The sequence below is a fragment of the Aspergillus affinis genome, assembly GCF_023601865.1.
Source record: "Aspergillus affinis strain CMG 70 chromosome Unknown NODE_13_length_462506_cov_86_819959, whole genome shotgun sequence".
NCBI classification, from domain to species: Eukaryota; Fungi; Ascomycota; class Eurotiomycetes; order Eurotiales; family Aspergillaceae; genus Aspergillus; species Aspergillus affinis.
Genome location: NW_026515794.1, coordinates 258,299 through 272,995, shown reverse-complemented (window position 1 = coordinate 272,995; position 14,697 = coordinate 258,299). Strand labels below are relative to the sequence as shown.

The following is a 14,697-nucleotide window of genomic DNA, read 5'->3' as shown; positions in this document are numbered from 1 at the left end:
TGGCGGAGGAAGCATGCAAGTCTCGAAAAGGATAGCCCCCATCTTGCTGTTTGTGCAGGGCCGCTAATACCTGCCCGCTAGTCCTGCGATGTGCGTTGTTCAAGGGAGAGATTGATTATTGGGGTGAGTGTCTCCGTCGCTTTCCTTCTTTGAAGACCCACCGACGCCGCCGCCGCCGTGACTTGCCTTGCCCTACTTTTACGACCTAACTATTCCTCGAGATCAGCCTCAATGCCGTCGATCCCTTGCTCGCCATTAGATAAATGACCATCAAAACCAGACTTCCCCATATTCGGTTCTTGAAAATAACAAATCCTACCATACATTCACACGGAATCACTTCGAACAATGGCCGCCTTTAGTATCCGCCTGAAGGATCCATCCTTGCTAGTCGGCCAAAACTATATCGACGGAAAGTGGGTGGAAGCCCAGTCTCGGAGACGATTCAAAGTCACCAACCCTGCAAATGGAGACGTTCTAGGATCTTGTCCCGAGTCGGATTCGAACGATGCACAAAAAGCGATTGATTCTGCGGCTGCGGCCCTACCTGCATGGCGCTCTCGGGCTGGTCGCAACCGGGGCCGCATCCTACGTCGGTGGTATGAATTGATCCTCGAGAATCAAGAGGACCTGGCTAAGCTCATCACCCTGGAAAACGGAAAGGCGAAGCCCGACGCGGCGGGCGAGGTTCTCTTTGCCGCCAGCTTTCTCGAGTGGTTCTCTGAAGAGGCCGCCCGGATCTACGGTGACGTTATTCCCCATAGCCAGCCCAGTTTTCGCGTCTCCGTACTGAAGGAGCCCATCGGGGTGTGCGGTCTCATCACTCCGTAAGTCAAATTATCCAGTCCAGATTGTTGTCTTCAATATCTAAGCTCATCGGTTGTCTCTGTCAACAATAGATGGAACTTTCCTGCGGCTATGATCACTAGAAAGCTTGGTCCCGCATTGGCTGCTGGCTGCACGGTCATCGTGAAGACCGCAGGCGAGACACCTTTCACAGCCAACGCCTTGCTCAAGCTGGGCGAACGAGCCGGGATCCCCGCAGGCGTGATCAACATTGTTACCGCGCTAGACAACACCCCCGAGATTGGCCAGGCTCTGTGCTCGTCTAACATGGTTCGCAAAATCTCTTTCACGGGGTCGACGCGCGTCGGAAAGCTTTTGATGCAGCAATCTAGTGGTTCCTTGAAGAAGCTGGGCCTGGAGCTTGGTGGTAACGCACCGTTCATCGTGTTCGAAGATGCCGACCTCGGCTTGGCCGTGGATGCGGCCATCGGGAGCAAGTTTAAATCTTCGGGACAGACATGCGTTTGTTCCAACCGAATCTTTGTTCAGAAGCGCGTATATCCAGAGTTCATCCGTCGTCTCAAGGAGGCCGTCGGACGATTTCATGTTGGCAGTGGACTGGATGAGAAGACCACCCATGGTCCTTTAATTACATCCGCGGCAGCCGATAGAGTTGCCGGTCTAGTGAACGATGCTGTCGGCCGCGGGGCGAAGGTTGAAACTGGCGGCAATAAGCTTCCTAGTCTAGGTAAGCATGTCCCATGGGAAAGTGGGAAATAAAATCTCGATTATGTGGAGGTTTTTCTAGCATTCAGACTAACATCCCTTCCCCAAACACAGGCCCCAACTTCTTTGAGCCCACCATCCTCACAAACGTTACCACGGATATGTCGGTAGCGAACGAAGAGATCTTCGGCCCCGTGGCACCCATATTCTCCTTCGACGCAGAAGATGACGTCGTCGCTACTGCCAACAAATGCGATGTGGGACTAGCATCATATATCTTCACCGACGACGTCACCCGAGCCAACCGGGTTTCAGAGCTTTTACAATTTGGTATGGTGGCGATTAACACCGGCGTCGTCTCCGACGCTGCTAGCCCGTAAGTATTCTCTTCTCCTTCCGATATCGCAATCGAAAAGATCTAACCATTCTAATAGGTTCGGTGGTATCAAGCATTCGGGAATTGGTCGCGAGGGAAGCAAATATGGGATTGAGGATTACCTGCAAATCAAGACCGTTGTAACGGGGAACGTGCAGGTGGTCCACAAAGCGTCCTTGTAAATCTTTACGAAGCGACAGATAGTAGGACAAATGAGATTGAATGAATGTTTGATGAATATCCAGGATCAGTTGTTCGGTGGTTTAAGAGGGACGCGAGATAAACTAGTACGGATTGAGTTAGAAGGCCCTCGCCTTACACCTGCCTATTGTAGTTAGTCTATATGTCAGCTGACCCACAGTGGATCGGCCGTATAGATATTGAGCTAGCGCTTCATGGAATTCAGGCATTCATTTTTCGACCTACTGTCACTGTCAGATTGTGAAGTATTTGGTTGATAAGTTTGTGACAATTGAATACGCCAGATCCTATGATTCATCTAGTCGATTGTCATAGCCAGATTGTCTTGCTCAGATATATGATCCTCCATGTCGATCAGCTCATATCTTTATCGCCTCAATGATGCCATCGCCGGCCTCGTCGACCGGATCCCAAAACTTGACTACCCTCAGACCTGCCGCATCTAGAAGCGTCTGCCACTGCTGTCGAGTCCGCTCCATACCCGAATTAAATGCCATCATCGTCATATCTAGCTGGGCCTGAAACTGTGGCGCTCCTTGCTCCAACACGAGCATCTCATGCAACAAAAGTTTCGAGTACCCCGGCGTCATGGCCGCCGCCACTCGATTGAGAATCTGCAGACAATACCAATCCGACCAGTCGTGTAGGATATGATGGTAGAAATAGACTCGTGCACCTGGACTGATTAGACCCACATCTATATCATGGACTCCCCGAACACTTACCTAGAACAGGCTGCTCCGTGAAGAAATCATACGGAACCTTCTGAATCGTCAGACCCAGGTCCAAAGTATCCGTTACAGCTTTCAAATCCTCCAGTACTAGCTGTCCCGTATTCGGAAATCTCTCCTGATACGTGACCAAGTCATGACCTTTGCCTGCACCGACATCCACAATCATAGCTGTGCTCGGGTCCGCTCCGTCCAAAATCCGTTCTTGCACGGGATACCAGTCCACCCAGTATTTCCGGGCGCCCATGGTGTTTCCCATGAACAGATTGAAGTCTTTCAGAAGAAACGGCGAGGACGTGATTCGTTCGAACGCTGTCTCCTCGGTTTGAAAGGCCTGCTGGACTAGACCGTCTTTCGAGTCAACGGGGCAGGAGTAGCCTCGTGCAAAATAGGCGGGAGCACTCTGTATAGCCGGTACAATCAATGCGGATCTGGGGATGCAATTTTAGTCATAAAATCTGGATAGGGGTATACAATACATGTACGAACATCATTCGATGGCCCGCTGCGATTTCCTCCTTGGCCATGGCCTGCGTGATACGCGTTGCTTGCCATGTTCGGATGGCGGTTTCTTCAACGAAGTGAATAGCGGATAGAGGTCGCAGGATACGAACTATGTTGATCTTGTAAGGTGATGCATGAACTAGGTTTTAGGAAGGCCATACTAATCAATAGCTCCTCGGCCCCGGACAAATCGGCGAGTTTGGCCGAAGTTACAGGTCCATGTTGCACAATGAGCGCGAAGAGGTCAATGTCGACGGCGACTCGCGCACTGGCAGCAATCATGGGCTTTTGGGGGAGTTAGCAGAGCTCATAGACCAACCGTGGAATCTCATGGGGCTCAGGGAAGGGATATTATACCAAGAAAGCCATGTCGACGGCAATGTTTTCTGGCTGGTCCAACTGGACCGTCAGCGCTTTGCTGATCTGCAAACATTCTCTCTTTGCCTTGAGGTCTTGGTCGTCGGCAAGTCTGGGGGCGAGATGCGATAGTCGAGTTATCAGGTTGATAGACTCCTCGTTCTCTTGTATGGAACCCATGCCTGACAAATGACTATGTCAAGGATGTTTTTCTAGTAGAGTGGAAACTGGGCGTAATAAAAGAAGAGATAAATGTAGTCTTACTATCTTGTGAGGCACGAGATGAACCATGTAGCGGAGATGGCAATGCTGTATTTATAACATGGACAATAGTGTAGGAACTTTGGATGCCAGGGACGGCCTACCGAAGTGGTCAAAAATGATATACTGCGTATGTAGTGTGTTTATAGCTGAGATTAAGAAATACGACCTAAAGCATATCAACAGGCTATATAGACTATATTGTATAGCTATAATCGAACCCTAAAAGGTCCAGAAAACTATTAAATTCTACTCCGCATGATCGAGACATTGTTTGCGAGGTAATACTGGATTCTGGAGCCGACCGTGGTGGATCCTGCCTAGGGCCGGGCGCCACTGCCGAAACCGGGATCACGCGGGGGTGTGGGCGTAGCGCCTTCCAGTACGTAAACCGTATAATACGGCAGTGAAAGCAGGTCGAAAGAGTGGCGTTCCAAGATTTTGAAGCTTTCGAGGTTAATGTAACTATTAACTAAAGCGCTGCTCTTGGGATAACTAAGCAAACGGCGAAATGCTTGGCATATTGCCTCAGGCATCCAACGCCAACACGGCGTAACCGTCTGTCGTCATGAACGTGTGATATATATCTTGCATAAGTTAGTAAAAGTTGTTTACTGTACATATTTTTACTAGTTATTGGGGTCTTACCACCCTTGGGTGATTCTGTTGTCATGTCTTACCTTTTTTGATTTTTTTATACCTACTCTTACGTGGGCCTACTACTACATATACATTTACCATTATAGCTAACCTTACTCTTACCTAAACTTGCTATTATGTAAGTTTTCTTTTATCTAGTTAAGCCTATTCTCGCGTGATTTTATCTCTGTGTGAACTTGTTTTTATTTAAAATTTACTACTGTGGGATTCCTCTCTATATACACTTTTTATCATATACAAGACTCACTGCCCCTGTCGATACGCCTTTTATTATATAATAAGGTAAGAATTGATAGACTGACCGTTGAATAAAGTGAAAAGGCCGCGCTTACTCTGATGTAAAATGGATCGGCCAAGTCCGGAGAGCGGTAAACTTCTACACCCCTGTCCAAATGATGTGACGGTCGGTGACCTTGTCTTTGTCTCCTGAATTCTGGTTTCTCTGATCGACGAAATTCAATGCGTGGAGTTTGCATACCGTCAAGTGAATAACGAAAAAAACCCCCCCTAGCATCCAGGTCAATCAGCATACATCATACAAACCTTCCTCAAACCTTCCCTAACCAATGTTGCGTCTATTCCCCTGGCTGGTCACCCCGTTCCTCGGCCTCAGCCATGCCACTCAGACGCCTCTACTACCAGACCCAGAGGCGTTTCGCGTCATCCGCAGCACCCAATTCCCAGACCACTCGGTGCGCATCCGCCAGCAGAACGAGTCCATCTGCGCCGCCGGCTCCGCCCAATACACCGGTTGGCTGGATATCGGCCCCAAACATCTCTTCTTCTGGTACTTTGAGAGCCAAAATGAACCCCTTACTGATCCCCTGACTCTCTGGATGACCGGGGGGCCAGGTGACTCTAGCATGATTGGATTATTCCAAGAGATCGGGCCCTGTCTCGTCAATGAGCACGGTAACGGCACCTATAATAATCCATGGTCATGGTCGCAAAACTCGTCATTGCTGTTTGTCGACCAGCCGGTCGATACGGGCTTTTCGTATATTGACGAGGGGGTCGCGTTGCCGGTGGACTCAGCGGAAGCAGCGGTCGACATGCATCGATTTCTTCAGTTGTTTGTGTCTGAGGTTTTCCCGCACTTGTCAACCGTACCGGTGCATCTTTCCGGGGAGTCGTATGCAGTACGGCCTATTCTGCTCTTTACCTTCTCACGTCTAGATCCGTAATCTAATCCCTCTCTCAGGGCCATTACATCCCCTACCTCGGCGCCCAGATCATCCAGCAGAACCAACTCCATCCCGACCATGCACAGATCAACCTGCAATCATGCCTAGTTGGGAATGCCTTCGTGTCCCCACGAGACTCTTTCTACGGTTACTGGGAAACCCTCTGTACCACGAACCCGGGCGTCCCTGAGCCCGTCTTCAACAAGACGCGATGCGACATCATGGCTGCGAACATCCCGCGCTGTATGCAAGTTTCCGAAGTCTGCGTAAGCAACCCAGACCCGGCTATTTGTCGCGCTGCGCTTTCGGTCTGCTATGATGGCGTGGTAGGTTGGTACGACGACGAGGCTGGCGCTGGAGGACGGAATAGGTTCGATAGTAAGTCCTTCTTTATGCGTGACTCCTCTACGCCTCGTTGCCTGGTCCGACGACTTAAAGAAACTTCGGTGAAATAGTAACAGCGCCGTGCGCGATTGACGAAATGTGCTACATTCAATCCGCGCGCATTGAAACGTATCTGAACAGTCCCACCGTGTGGAAGGCGCTTTCCCCTCCCGTCCAGATGAATGAGTACAAGTTCGTCGCACAGTCTGTTATCGACGCATTCAATACCTCGGCCGACGGGATGACTTCCGCGTCTGATCTGGTTGTCTTTCTGCTGACTCACGGGGTCCACTTTCTGGCTTACCAGGGCAATCTGGATCTGGCGTGTAACACGGCGGGGAATCGACGGTGGGCCGATTCGGTGGCTTGGAAGGGACAGGCGGAGTTTACAGCGAAGGGGATGACGCCATGGATGGCTTTTGTTGAGGAGGCGGGGAGGAGGGAGACGGTTGGGATGATCAAGGAGGTGAGAGTGGAGGTTGGCGATGGGGAGTCGAGGTTTGCGTTTGTGACTGTTGATAGAGCGGGCCATTTGGTAAGTTGATTCTGTTCCCGGGCGGGTTAAGGATAAACTAACGGTCTTGATGATTGATAGCTCCCTCAAGATCGACCTGACGTGGCACTTGATATGATGGTCAGGTGGATCACGGGGGCGTCTTTCGCGTAGAGGCAGGCGCAAGCTAGACAATCTCCGTGTCTCTCTGCTACGACACTGTAACAACAAAATATTCTTCATTACATTCATTAAATCCATCAGACCTACCGGAATCAAAGACCTGGCTTTCAATTTGTTACGCATCGGAGCTACTCCAACTAATACACGGATTCCGTCACAATTTTGACAGCTCGGATGTACTGTCGCCCAATTTCCGCCCGGTGCGTCCCATGCAGATCCCACCATGGGTTAGGAGAATGGTAGCGAGAATCCCTTGCGGAGGACAGGGTGGGTGTAAGTATGGAAGTAGGGTTCCGGCGTGCTAGGGCAAAATATTCTCACGTCTTAGTAAGTTAGTACGACTGGCAGACAGGGCGCTGGATGCTGTGAAGTGATTGGCGCGTAGAAATTTCCGATGAACTGCGCCTGGAAGGCGCCACACTGTCACCTGCCCCTGTTTGCCAAGCACAAGCAGGTATTGAGCTGGATGCTGTGAAGTGATCGAGCCTGAGCTTTCTCATCCACGGCCGCTTGGTGCCAGTCGATCTACACCGGAGTAGGTCATCTATGATAAAAGGAGCAAAGGACATACAACCTCTTGCCTGCATATTCTAAAATCTCCGAATTGCAGGTGTGGAAGAGCCATCTTTAAAGTCGACTGATGAGTCTCAGACTATTGCGAATGGCTGTATGGCTAATTTCGGGATATGAGGTTGTACAGGGCCTTTGCAGCGCCGCCGAGGTCCCATAAGTGTTTCAGATGCAACAAGGCCTTCAATCGGAAGGATAATCTGGCGGAGCATGTGCATCGAGTGCATCATCAAAAAGCTTCGCTCCAGATGGTCTCGGTTTGCTTTTGTTTCAGGTCTTGGGGTGTTTTTAGGTGTTCTTAGGATTTTGTTGTACAGTAATAGAGGGAAACGGCAAAAGCCACTCTTATCAGTGAACAATGTACATAAATTTAATGTATGATTATGAATGAACTAGCTCGACAGACCCACGACCAAAGTCTCTGCTTAGCACTCTATCAAAGGCGCCAGGGACCCTCGACTCTCACGGTCTCTCCTGCTAGGGTATCGATGTTGATCTAGATATCTACCAGTCATTCCATACCTTGCATCCACGGTGCGAGAGACATCCAAACTCTTTCTCGGCTGTCCGGAAGATACTGCAACATCGACATGGTGATACTGTCCTTCCGCCTCTCGAGTAGCTAGGTCTGCTGCGCTAGGGAATCTAGCCCCGCTATCCATGATAAGATTGGAGAGTGGGAGGTGTCTGAGGAAGTTAGCCCGTATAAAAAGAGCCTGTAAAGAATAAATGGATTGTGTACCTTCTTTAGCAGCAACCACCGTTGCGTCTGTGGATGCGAATATCTCTTCGGTTTGTTTAGAAAAAGCGTTCTAATTACAAGTACGTAGCAGTCAATGATCTATTTATTTCCTACGTCATTTCACGTGAAGATGGAGCACACTCACCCGGTCGTTGCCTCATGTTAGAATCTAGTATTGTTGCCTTGACAGGCACGTACTCCAGTGGCTCCTTCGCACATACAGCAGCCGTCGCAGCTGCATATCCACCGATAATTCGAATGACCAGACAGGGGAAGTAGTTCATGATTCCCGCAGCCTCCATCTCGATGCAGGTAGCCCTATGCTCCTGTTCGACCACCAACCTTGTCGGCGAATGTTTCACCACCGCCGACCCCGACACAATCATGCCATAATGTAATATAGGGCTCCTGTCCTCTCGTAGAGGCCACGCAACAACTCTCCCCTCCCACCTCCCAGCTTCCACGCACCTCGCACACGCCCTCGTCTTGCCAACATGCTCATACCCAGAATCAAACAACACATCTTCCGCGCCATCGGGGTACCCAAACCCCTTCTTCCGCATAACCGGATACCTCTCCAACATCTCCTCCACATATTCGGGGATCGCGCTCCTCCTCGTCAAATGCTCCATCTACAACCGATTCACCACCGTCCGCAACCCCTTCGGCGGCCGACTCAGCCTCCCCCTCCGCTCAACAAATCCAGCGTCCCATCTGGCTTCTGCTCCCCGGAATCATACGCCACTACACCTCCCGACCTCGCATCACTGCTGATAACAACATCCCCGAGTCGGATGTCTTGCATCTACCCTTCCACCTGTCCTTCTGCCCGCTCGTGGTCGTGGTGCGGTATCCCCCCGGCCGACACCCACCATTAGACCCGGTTTGATCCGCGGAAACGTGCTCAGCATATGTGCTGCCACGAGCGCCGCCGACACCGGACCCATCTCGTCGCGCCGGAGACATGCGATAACGATATTGTGAGTGTGTATCTTGCCGAGCAGGTATGAGTTCGTGTCGGGCTGAGAATGAGGTGTTGCGGATTGGCGTGGAGCTCATCGAGCATGCCTTTCGCGGCAGCCATTTCTACGGGCAGAGCGCAGATCCAGCCGACTGTGTAGATGGTGTTTGGGTATGAGGGGAGATGAGTGGGGGACATGATTGTGGTAGTAAACACTAGGATGTGGATGGAGATGGACTTGTATCATGGGACTGGGGTTGAAGCGGGGTTTCTAAATTCCTTGCGAGGATGATACATATGTTCGTTTATATTATGTGTTAGCTATGATGCGATGGTCGGTTGGGATGGATTGGGGAGGGAATAAGCGCCGGGCTGGCGGTTGCGGTACAGGGAAATAAATAAGTATATACTGACAGGGGAAATCTAGTGTCACCTCCTGAGCCAGGGAACTTCCCGGTACGGAGGAACGTTCCGGTTAGTTAGTATAGGATCGAGGGACCCTCCGGTAGGCATCCAGGAACCTTCCTGGATGTCCTGCAGGCATTCCTGCCTGAGGCTTCGCCTCAGGGAGTATATAGGGGCTCTAGATCCTCACTCCTAGATAGCCTTTCTTCTCCATGGGAAAATTCTTTGACTATGAGTCATAAAAAAACTTGCCTTTTACTAAGCTCCTTTGTAGACCGTCACATCTAGGGAGTTAGCGCTTAATTAGGATGATCAGTGGGTAAGTTCTTCGGAGAATAAATCACGGCGTGAGCATGCAAGTTCCTCGTTGTCTTGTTGCTAAAATTAGAATAGGAAACCCCAATCGATGAAGAAACAATAACCTAGCGGTCGCAAGCTTGGGCAGATCCTACAGGTACTTATTATACTACGCTTTCCGTAGCATGTCACGGGAATTTACCATACTACACTCGCTCTAGAATCCTTTAGAACAATAATCGGCAGCTCCAAGCCTCGTGCATAATCGTCTTCGCCTCGGCTCATGATCCTAAAAGATAGCACACACAGCTTAACAATACCTACACGAATTGACAGACCAAAATCTTGGAATGTAACCATCCAAGACACCAACCAGGGGTCGGGACATCCGTGCCCTAAGCAGGAACACGAGAGATTGGTCCGTAGGAAGCCATGCACTAACGGCAACGTATAATTGGCGAGGAGAATATTGGCAAGGCTGGCCCGCAAAATATTCCACAACTCATTATATATATTGGGATTAGTTGAGGTCTAACCTGTCGGGCGTGGCTGTTGTTGGTTCACCTGCTACTCTCGTGACCCGTTGCTTGCGCCCCGCGGGGCGAGGCTGATGGGTCGACCGTTTCTCAAATGTTGATATATAGGTAGATGTACTTTCCGCTGCAGAATGATGTCTGTTAGCGCTTCGTTGGTTTCTTGCACATATGTTCTAGTTGGGGTTAAGATTTTCTTGGGATGAAGCATAGACCCACATAAGGTTCATTCAAGTATGTCTATTAATCTATCCACAACCATCTCCACATCTAAGCATACTTACTAACATGCAAAGCAAAGACACAGACAGCTAAATCCACTCTCAAAGAACCATAATTAACAACAAAATGACCCCCGCTCCTCCATACTCTGAAAGGCCCCAGCCACTCCCACCAGCGACGCTGGCCCCAGAGCGCCGCACGCCAGGGATGTCCCTATACATGCTCTTCCTCGTCCTCACACAGATTGCCACAGTGGTGCTTCTTGGCGTCTGCGTTGAAGCTCTCACCAGTATCCACAGCATGTTGAAATCAGGAAAGGCGGGAGTCGTGATCCATCGTAATTACGCCACTCCCACTCCCTTGGCCAGTCCGTTGCTGGTGAAGATCGATACGGAAGATGGTCGGGAACCATTGTTTGTCACTCCGCTTGGGACTCCAACTGTACGGGTCCAGACTGAGCCGGAGGTTGATTCTGGAGGGAAGGAAGTGGTGGAAGCGCCGGCGGTAGAGACTGGAGTGGTAGAGACTACTAGTGTGGAGGACTTTCTTACGGAGGAGACTGGGACGGGTTGAATGGCGTGGTGTTTATGGGGTGTATATATTGAACTGAACTGTTTCGTGCATTCTTTTTCTGGTCATTCTATTTCTATACTATATTTTTTGCCTTCTATGTATATGTATATACCCGTCTAACTCTGAATGTATGTACTGCATATAACCATGACATGATCAACATAGATGATATCACGCCTGATCCTCCCCAGCAAAGAACAAAACCACCACTTCCGCCGCAACCTTCGCATCATCATCATCATCATCGCCTTCTCCCTTCCCTTTTCCCAAATGAATCATCTTCAACCACTCAACCATCAATGCCGGATCCCACCCCGCCCTTATCCCAAACTCCTTACACGTCTCCACATTCACAAACGCATCGAACTCAAAATGTCCCTGATACGACAGCACCCTCTTCGGACAATACAGTCCCTGGACCGGACACGCCTGACTCCCACCGATATTCATCCACGGAGCCGGCAACGCAACCGGATCCCTCGCCCCAGAGACAGGAACCACCCAGTCGCCGTGGATCATCTGCAGACGCATCTGACCGTTTGGCAGCGCGCTCTTCACATGCGGGAACGAGGCCTGGAATCCCTCCGTAAGGGCGATCGGCACGAGGCCCATCTCTCGGCCGTCCGGGCAGAGTTCGTTCTTCAGTGGCGGGGAGAGGAGCGTTTGCGCGAGGATCTGGTGTCCGAAGCAGGATCCGAAGATCTTGACGTGTGGGAAGTCATTGTAGATGCGGGTGAGGTAGTCGGCGAGCGGGTTGATCCATGGGTGGGTGGCCGTGTCGTAGGCCGCGGGGGCGGAGCCGGTGAGGAGGATTGCGGAGATGGGGAGCGCGAGGGGGTTGGTGGGGTCGGAGTCAGACTCTGACTTGGACGAGGAGAGTTCGGTGGTCTGTAGACTCGCTAGGGGAGGATAGCTGCCGCCTAGGATGTCCCAGGATGAGGTGTGGATTGCGATCGGGCGACTGCGCGACTGGTTGAGGCGCGAGGCGGCATTTTCGAGAAGGCGACGGAAGATGGAGCTGTAGAGGCCGCGGGTGCTGTAGACAGTGGGGACAGGCACGTCGAGGTCGAGGATGGCAACGTGGACGGGGAGGGACATGGTGGGCGCTTTATAATATGGTATAGCAGAGAGAGAGAAAGAGGATTGAAGTGGGATGAGTCGGAGTGGAAGATTGTTGGAGGGGGAATTGGAGAATTGGAGTGAGGCGGATTGAGTTACCGCATGGGGTAAGTGAAATCTTTCTAGAGTCACAACTTTGTACACAATATACCAGGTCACCATGGCTGTATATTCGAACTTTTATTTCTAGGTAATATCTGGGCTATAGGAATCGGTCGCCCTGCTACTAGCCCTATAGATAATTAGCTAGCCACTCGTTCTCGTCGAGCACTTTCCTCTTTTTAACCTTCTGCATCGACATTCCTTCTTTCTGCCTCCCGATCACTTGACCTCATCGTCATTCACTTCACATCTTCTTATTGCGTCTTACAGACACCATTTCCCTCCGGAATGATTGATCATACTCGACCGATCCATCGTCGAAACTAACACAGGATGAGCGCCTCAGCCTAGTTCAAACAGACTGATCGCCAGAGTCTCATCGATAGGACAAAAAAAGGCGAGAAAGGTCAGCAAGGAGGTGGGCGCAGTAATATATTCATTCATCCGGCTAGCTGTGCCTTGTGTGAACAGTTCCCCCTCGAAGAAAAGTGGTGTCTCGAGAATGGAAATACCCGCGAAACTATCCGCGATTGCAGGTAAGTTTTCCCCTGTCCTCTTACTTCTCCAGAAGACCTCTGATTCCTAGCCCTATAGATTCCTAGGCTGGGAGGACGTGTCCACGACGCATGCGGAACAGATCGCCCACACGGCCACCGTAGAGGGTCCCGTCCTGCTGGAGAACGAAAACACCATGCCGCTAAAGAAGAACGACACCGTCGCGCTCATCGGCCCCTACGCCAACGTTAGAGGTGAACCAATACAAGCAGTGAAGATATCTCCTTTTGCGCTTGGTGCAAGAGGAGTCGACACTATAGACTCGAACTTCTGGAGCACCTACTCTTCGAATATTTTGGCGCGAAGACAAGGTCAAAATTAATGGGCTGACGCGGCCAATGGTGCTGAAACAACCGCGAATCTCATCTGCATGTGTCGAAATTCGCACGGCCTTTGGGGCAAGGCGCGCTTTGCTCTTCGACTGTGTCATCAAAAGAATTTATTCAATTGGGACATGTCATCGAATTTACCACCGCAGGCCCCGACAAAATGTCCATGCCCTCATGAGATATACTCGAGATGCAGTGGTATCTCAATCAGATCGCCGCATCAGCGCTGCTCCTGAGCCGGATGACTTCGACCCCTACGATATTTATATAGACGACAACAGGGCTGGGTCGGTTGAAACCACTATCGAAGAGGATGATGAAGTACTGGTTCATCTTGGTCCCTCTCGAGTCCTGCCAACCCGCGAGCAGTCACCGGCGGAGCCAACAAGATGCGGAAACCGAATTATTGACTAGGTGTAAGGGGGGTAGTGGGATAGTCTACTCTCCCACATGAGCCCAAAAGACCAACATAGAATCCCGTAGTGATTCCACCATCCAATCCGCCATTATAGTGCCATACACTGTTAGATCGAGCTCACCTACCAATTACCCCTCCTAGTCGTGGTGCATTGCGCCTCAGCGCCGGTGACACTAGGTAGGTGGTGTTAGGATTCATCTCGTACGGAGGAAACTACGCGTGCATTAACAACACCTGGCTCATACTTAGGCTTTATTGCTTCTGAAACAAATATAAGAATGATAAAATTCTGCAGTTTATTCTCTTATGAACTATAGTTAACTCGCAGCGGGGCTGACTGAGTGGGTTTTTTATCGCCTCGTTTAACCAATTAAATAAACTACTTAATTGATTTATTTTGCATATTGACACTGGGTATAATAATTAATTCATATCGAAGTTATTTTTGTCCGAATATCCGCAAGCTTGAGAAAGTATATGATCCGTGGTATGTGAAGTAAGGAATATGGTACAATGGAGTCGATCGCCTGCATTGGGAAGAAAGACTGTCGATCAATTGGTGCTGGTTGAATCACTTGCTGTATACATTCACAAGACCGCAACTGATGCTAGCACAGCATAAAACTCAAAGCAAAGAAAGAGGAAAAAAGAAGCTTTGCACACGGCAATCGGTGCAACCAGGATTTCGTCATGTGATAGAAGGGTATAGGGCTGAGGAACCCTCCAGGGCATTCCCAGTTGGACAATCCAAACAACTCCTCCTTCCATCTTTCCATCCAGCATCTGATAGTCCGACAAACCTTTCATCCGACGAACCTCTCGCCCGAGAACATCTAATCAGGTCGTTCCGATTACCGTTTCGGACCTAACGTCCCTCGGCGTACTACGTAGTACTATGTCTGTACCACGCCCGGCCTCAGGCCAATTTCCAATTTCCAGACAACTCCACGTGAGGATCCATACCATAGCACAATGCCGTCGATGCGGTCTCACACTGTGCTCTACCAAGCTGATTCTACCAGGAT

At 50.3% G+C, this 14,697-nt stretch overlaps 7 protein-coding genes across 7 annotated transcripts; 4 read left to right on the top strand and 3 right to left on the bottom strand.

Annotated features, from left to right (window-relative positions):
* Positions 1–348: 348 nt before the first annotated feature.
* KD926_001946 (NAD-dependent succinate-semialdehyde dehydrogenase) lies at positions 349–2,070 on the top strand (the record flags this gene model as incomplete). Its single annotated transcript, XM_053096888.1, has 4 exons — positions 349–827; positions 900–1,534; positions 1,627–1,888; positions 1,947–2,070. 4 exons carry the CDS (start codon positions 349–351, stop codon positions 2,068–2,070), a joined length of 1,500 nt encoding a protein of 499 aa, XP_052959103.1.
* Positions 2,071–2,448: 378 nt separating this feature from the next.
* On the bottom strand, positions 2,449–3,861 carry KD926_001945 (S-adenosyl-L-methionine-dependent methyltransferase; the record flags this gene model as incomplete). Its single annotated transcript, XM_053096887.1, has 5 exons — positions 2,449–2,765; positions 2,815–3,251; positions 3,310–3,433; positions 3,486–3,609; positions 3,682–3,861. 5 exons carry the CDS (start codon positions 3,859–3,861, stop codon positions 2,449–2,451), a joined length of 1,182 nt encoding a protein of 393 aa, XP_052959102.1.
* Positions 3,862–5,168: 1,307 nt separating this feature from the next.
* Positions 5,169–6,837, top strand: cp8 (putative carboxypeptidase Y; the record flags this gene model as incomplete). Its single annotated transcript, XM_053096886.1, has 4 exons — positions 5,169–5,741; positions 5,804–6,164; positions 6,242–6,705; positions 6,766–6,837. 4 exons carry the CDS (start codon positions 5,169–5,171, stop codon positions 6,835–6,837), a joined length of 1,470 nt encoding a protein of 489 aa, XP_052959101.1.
* Positions 6,838–8,268: 1,431 nt separating this feature from the next.
* Positions 8,269–8,790, bottom strand: KD926_001943 (Pfs; the record flags this gene model as incomplete). The annotated part of the gene is made up of 1 exon (XM_053096885.1): positions 8,269–8,790. One exon carries the CDS (start codon positions 8,788–8,790, stop codon positions 8,269–8,271), a length of 522 nt encoding a protein of 173 aa, XP_052959100.1.
* Positions 8,791–10,702: 1,912 nt separating this feature from the next.
* On the top strand, positions 10,703–11,149 carry KD926_001942 (uncharacterized protein; the record flags this gene model as incomplete). Its single annotated transcript, XM_053096884.1, has 1 exon — positions 10,703–11,149. One exon carries the CDS (start codon positions 10,703–10,705, stop codon positions 11,147–11,149), a length of 447 nt encoding a protein of 148 aa, XP_052959099.1.
* Positions 11,150–11,320: 171 nt separating this feature from the next.
* KD926_001941 (uncharacterized protein) lies at positions 11,321–12,247 on the bottom strand (the record flags this gene model as incomplete). The annotated part of the gene is made up of 1 exon (XM_053096883.1): positions 11,321–12,247. The coding sequence occupies one exon, from the start codon at positions 12,245–12,247 to the stop codon at positions 11,321–11,323; it is 927 nt and encodes a 308-aa protein (XP_052959098.1).
* A 625-nt stretch (positions 12,248–12,872) lies between these two features.
* KD926_001940 (exo-1) lies at positions 12,873–13,668 on the top strand (the record flags this gene model as incomplete). Its single annotated transcript, XM_053096881.1, has 3 exons — positions 12,873–12,906; positions 12,973–13,119; positions 13,466–13,668. 3 exons carry the CDS (start codon positions 12,873–12,875, stop codon positions 13,666–13,668), a joined length of 384 nt encoding a protein of 127 aa, XP_052959097.1.
* Between the last annotated feature and the right edge of the window lie 1,029 nt (positions 13,669–14,697).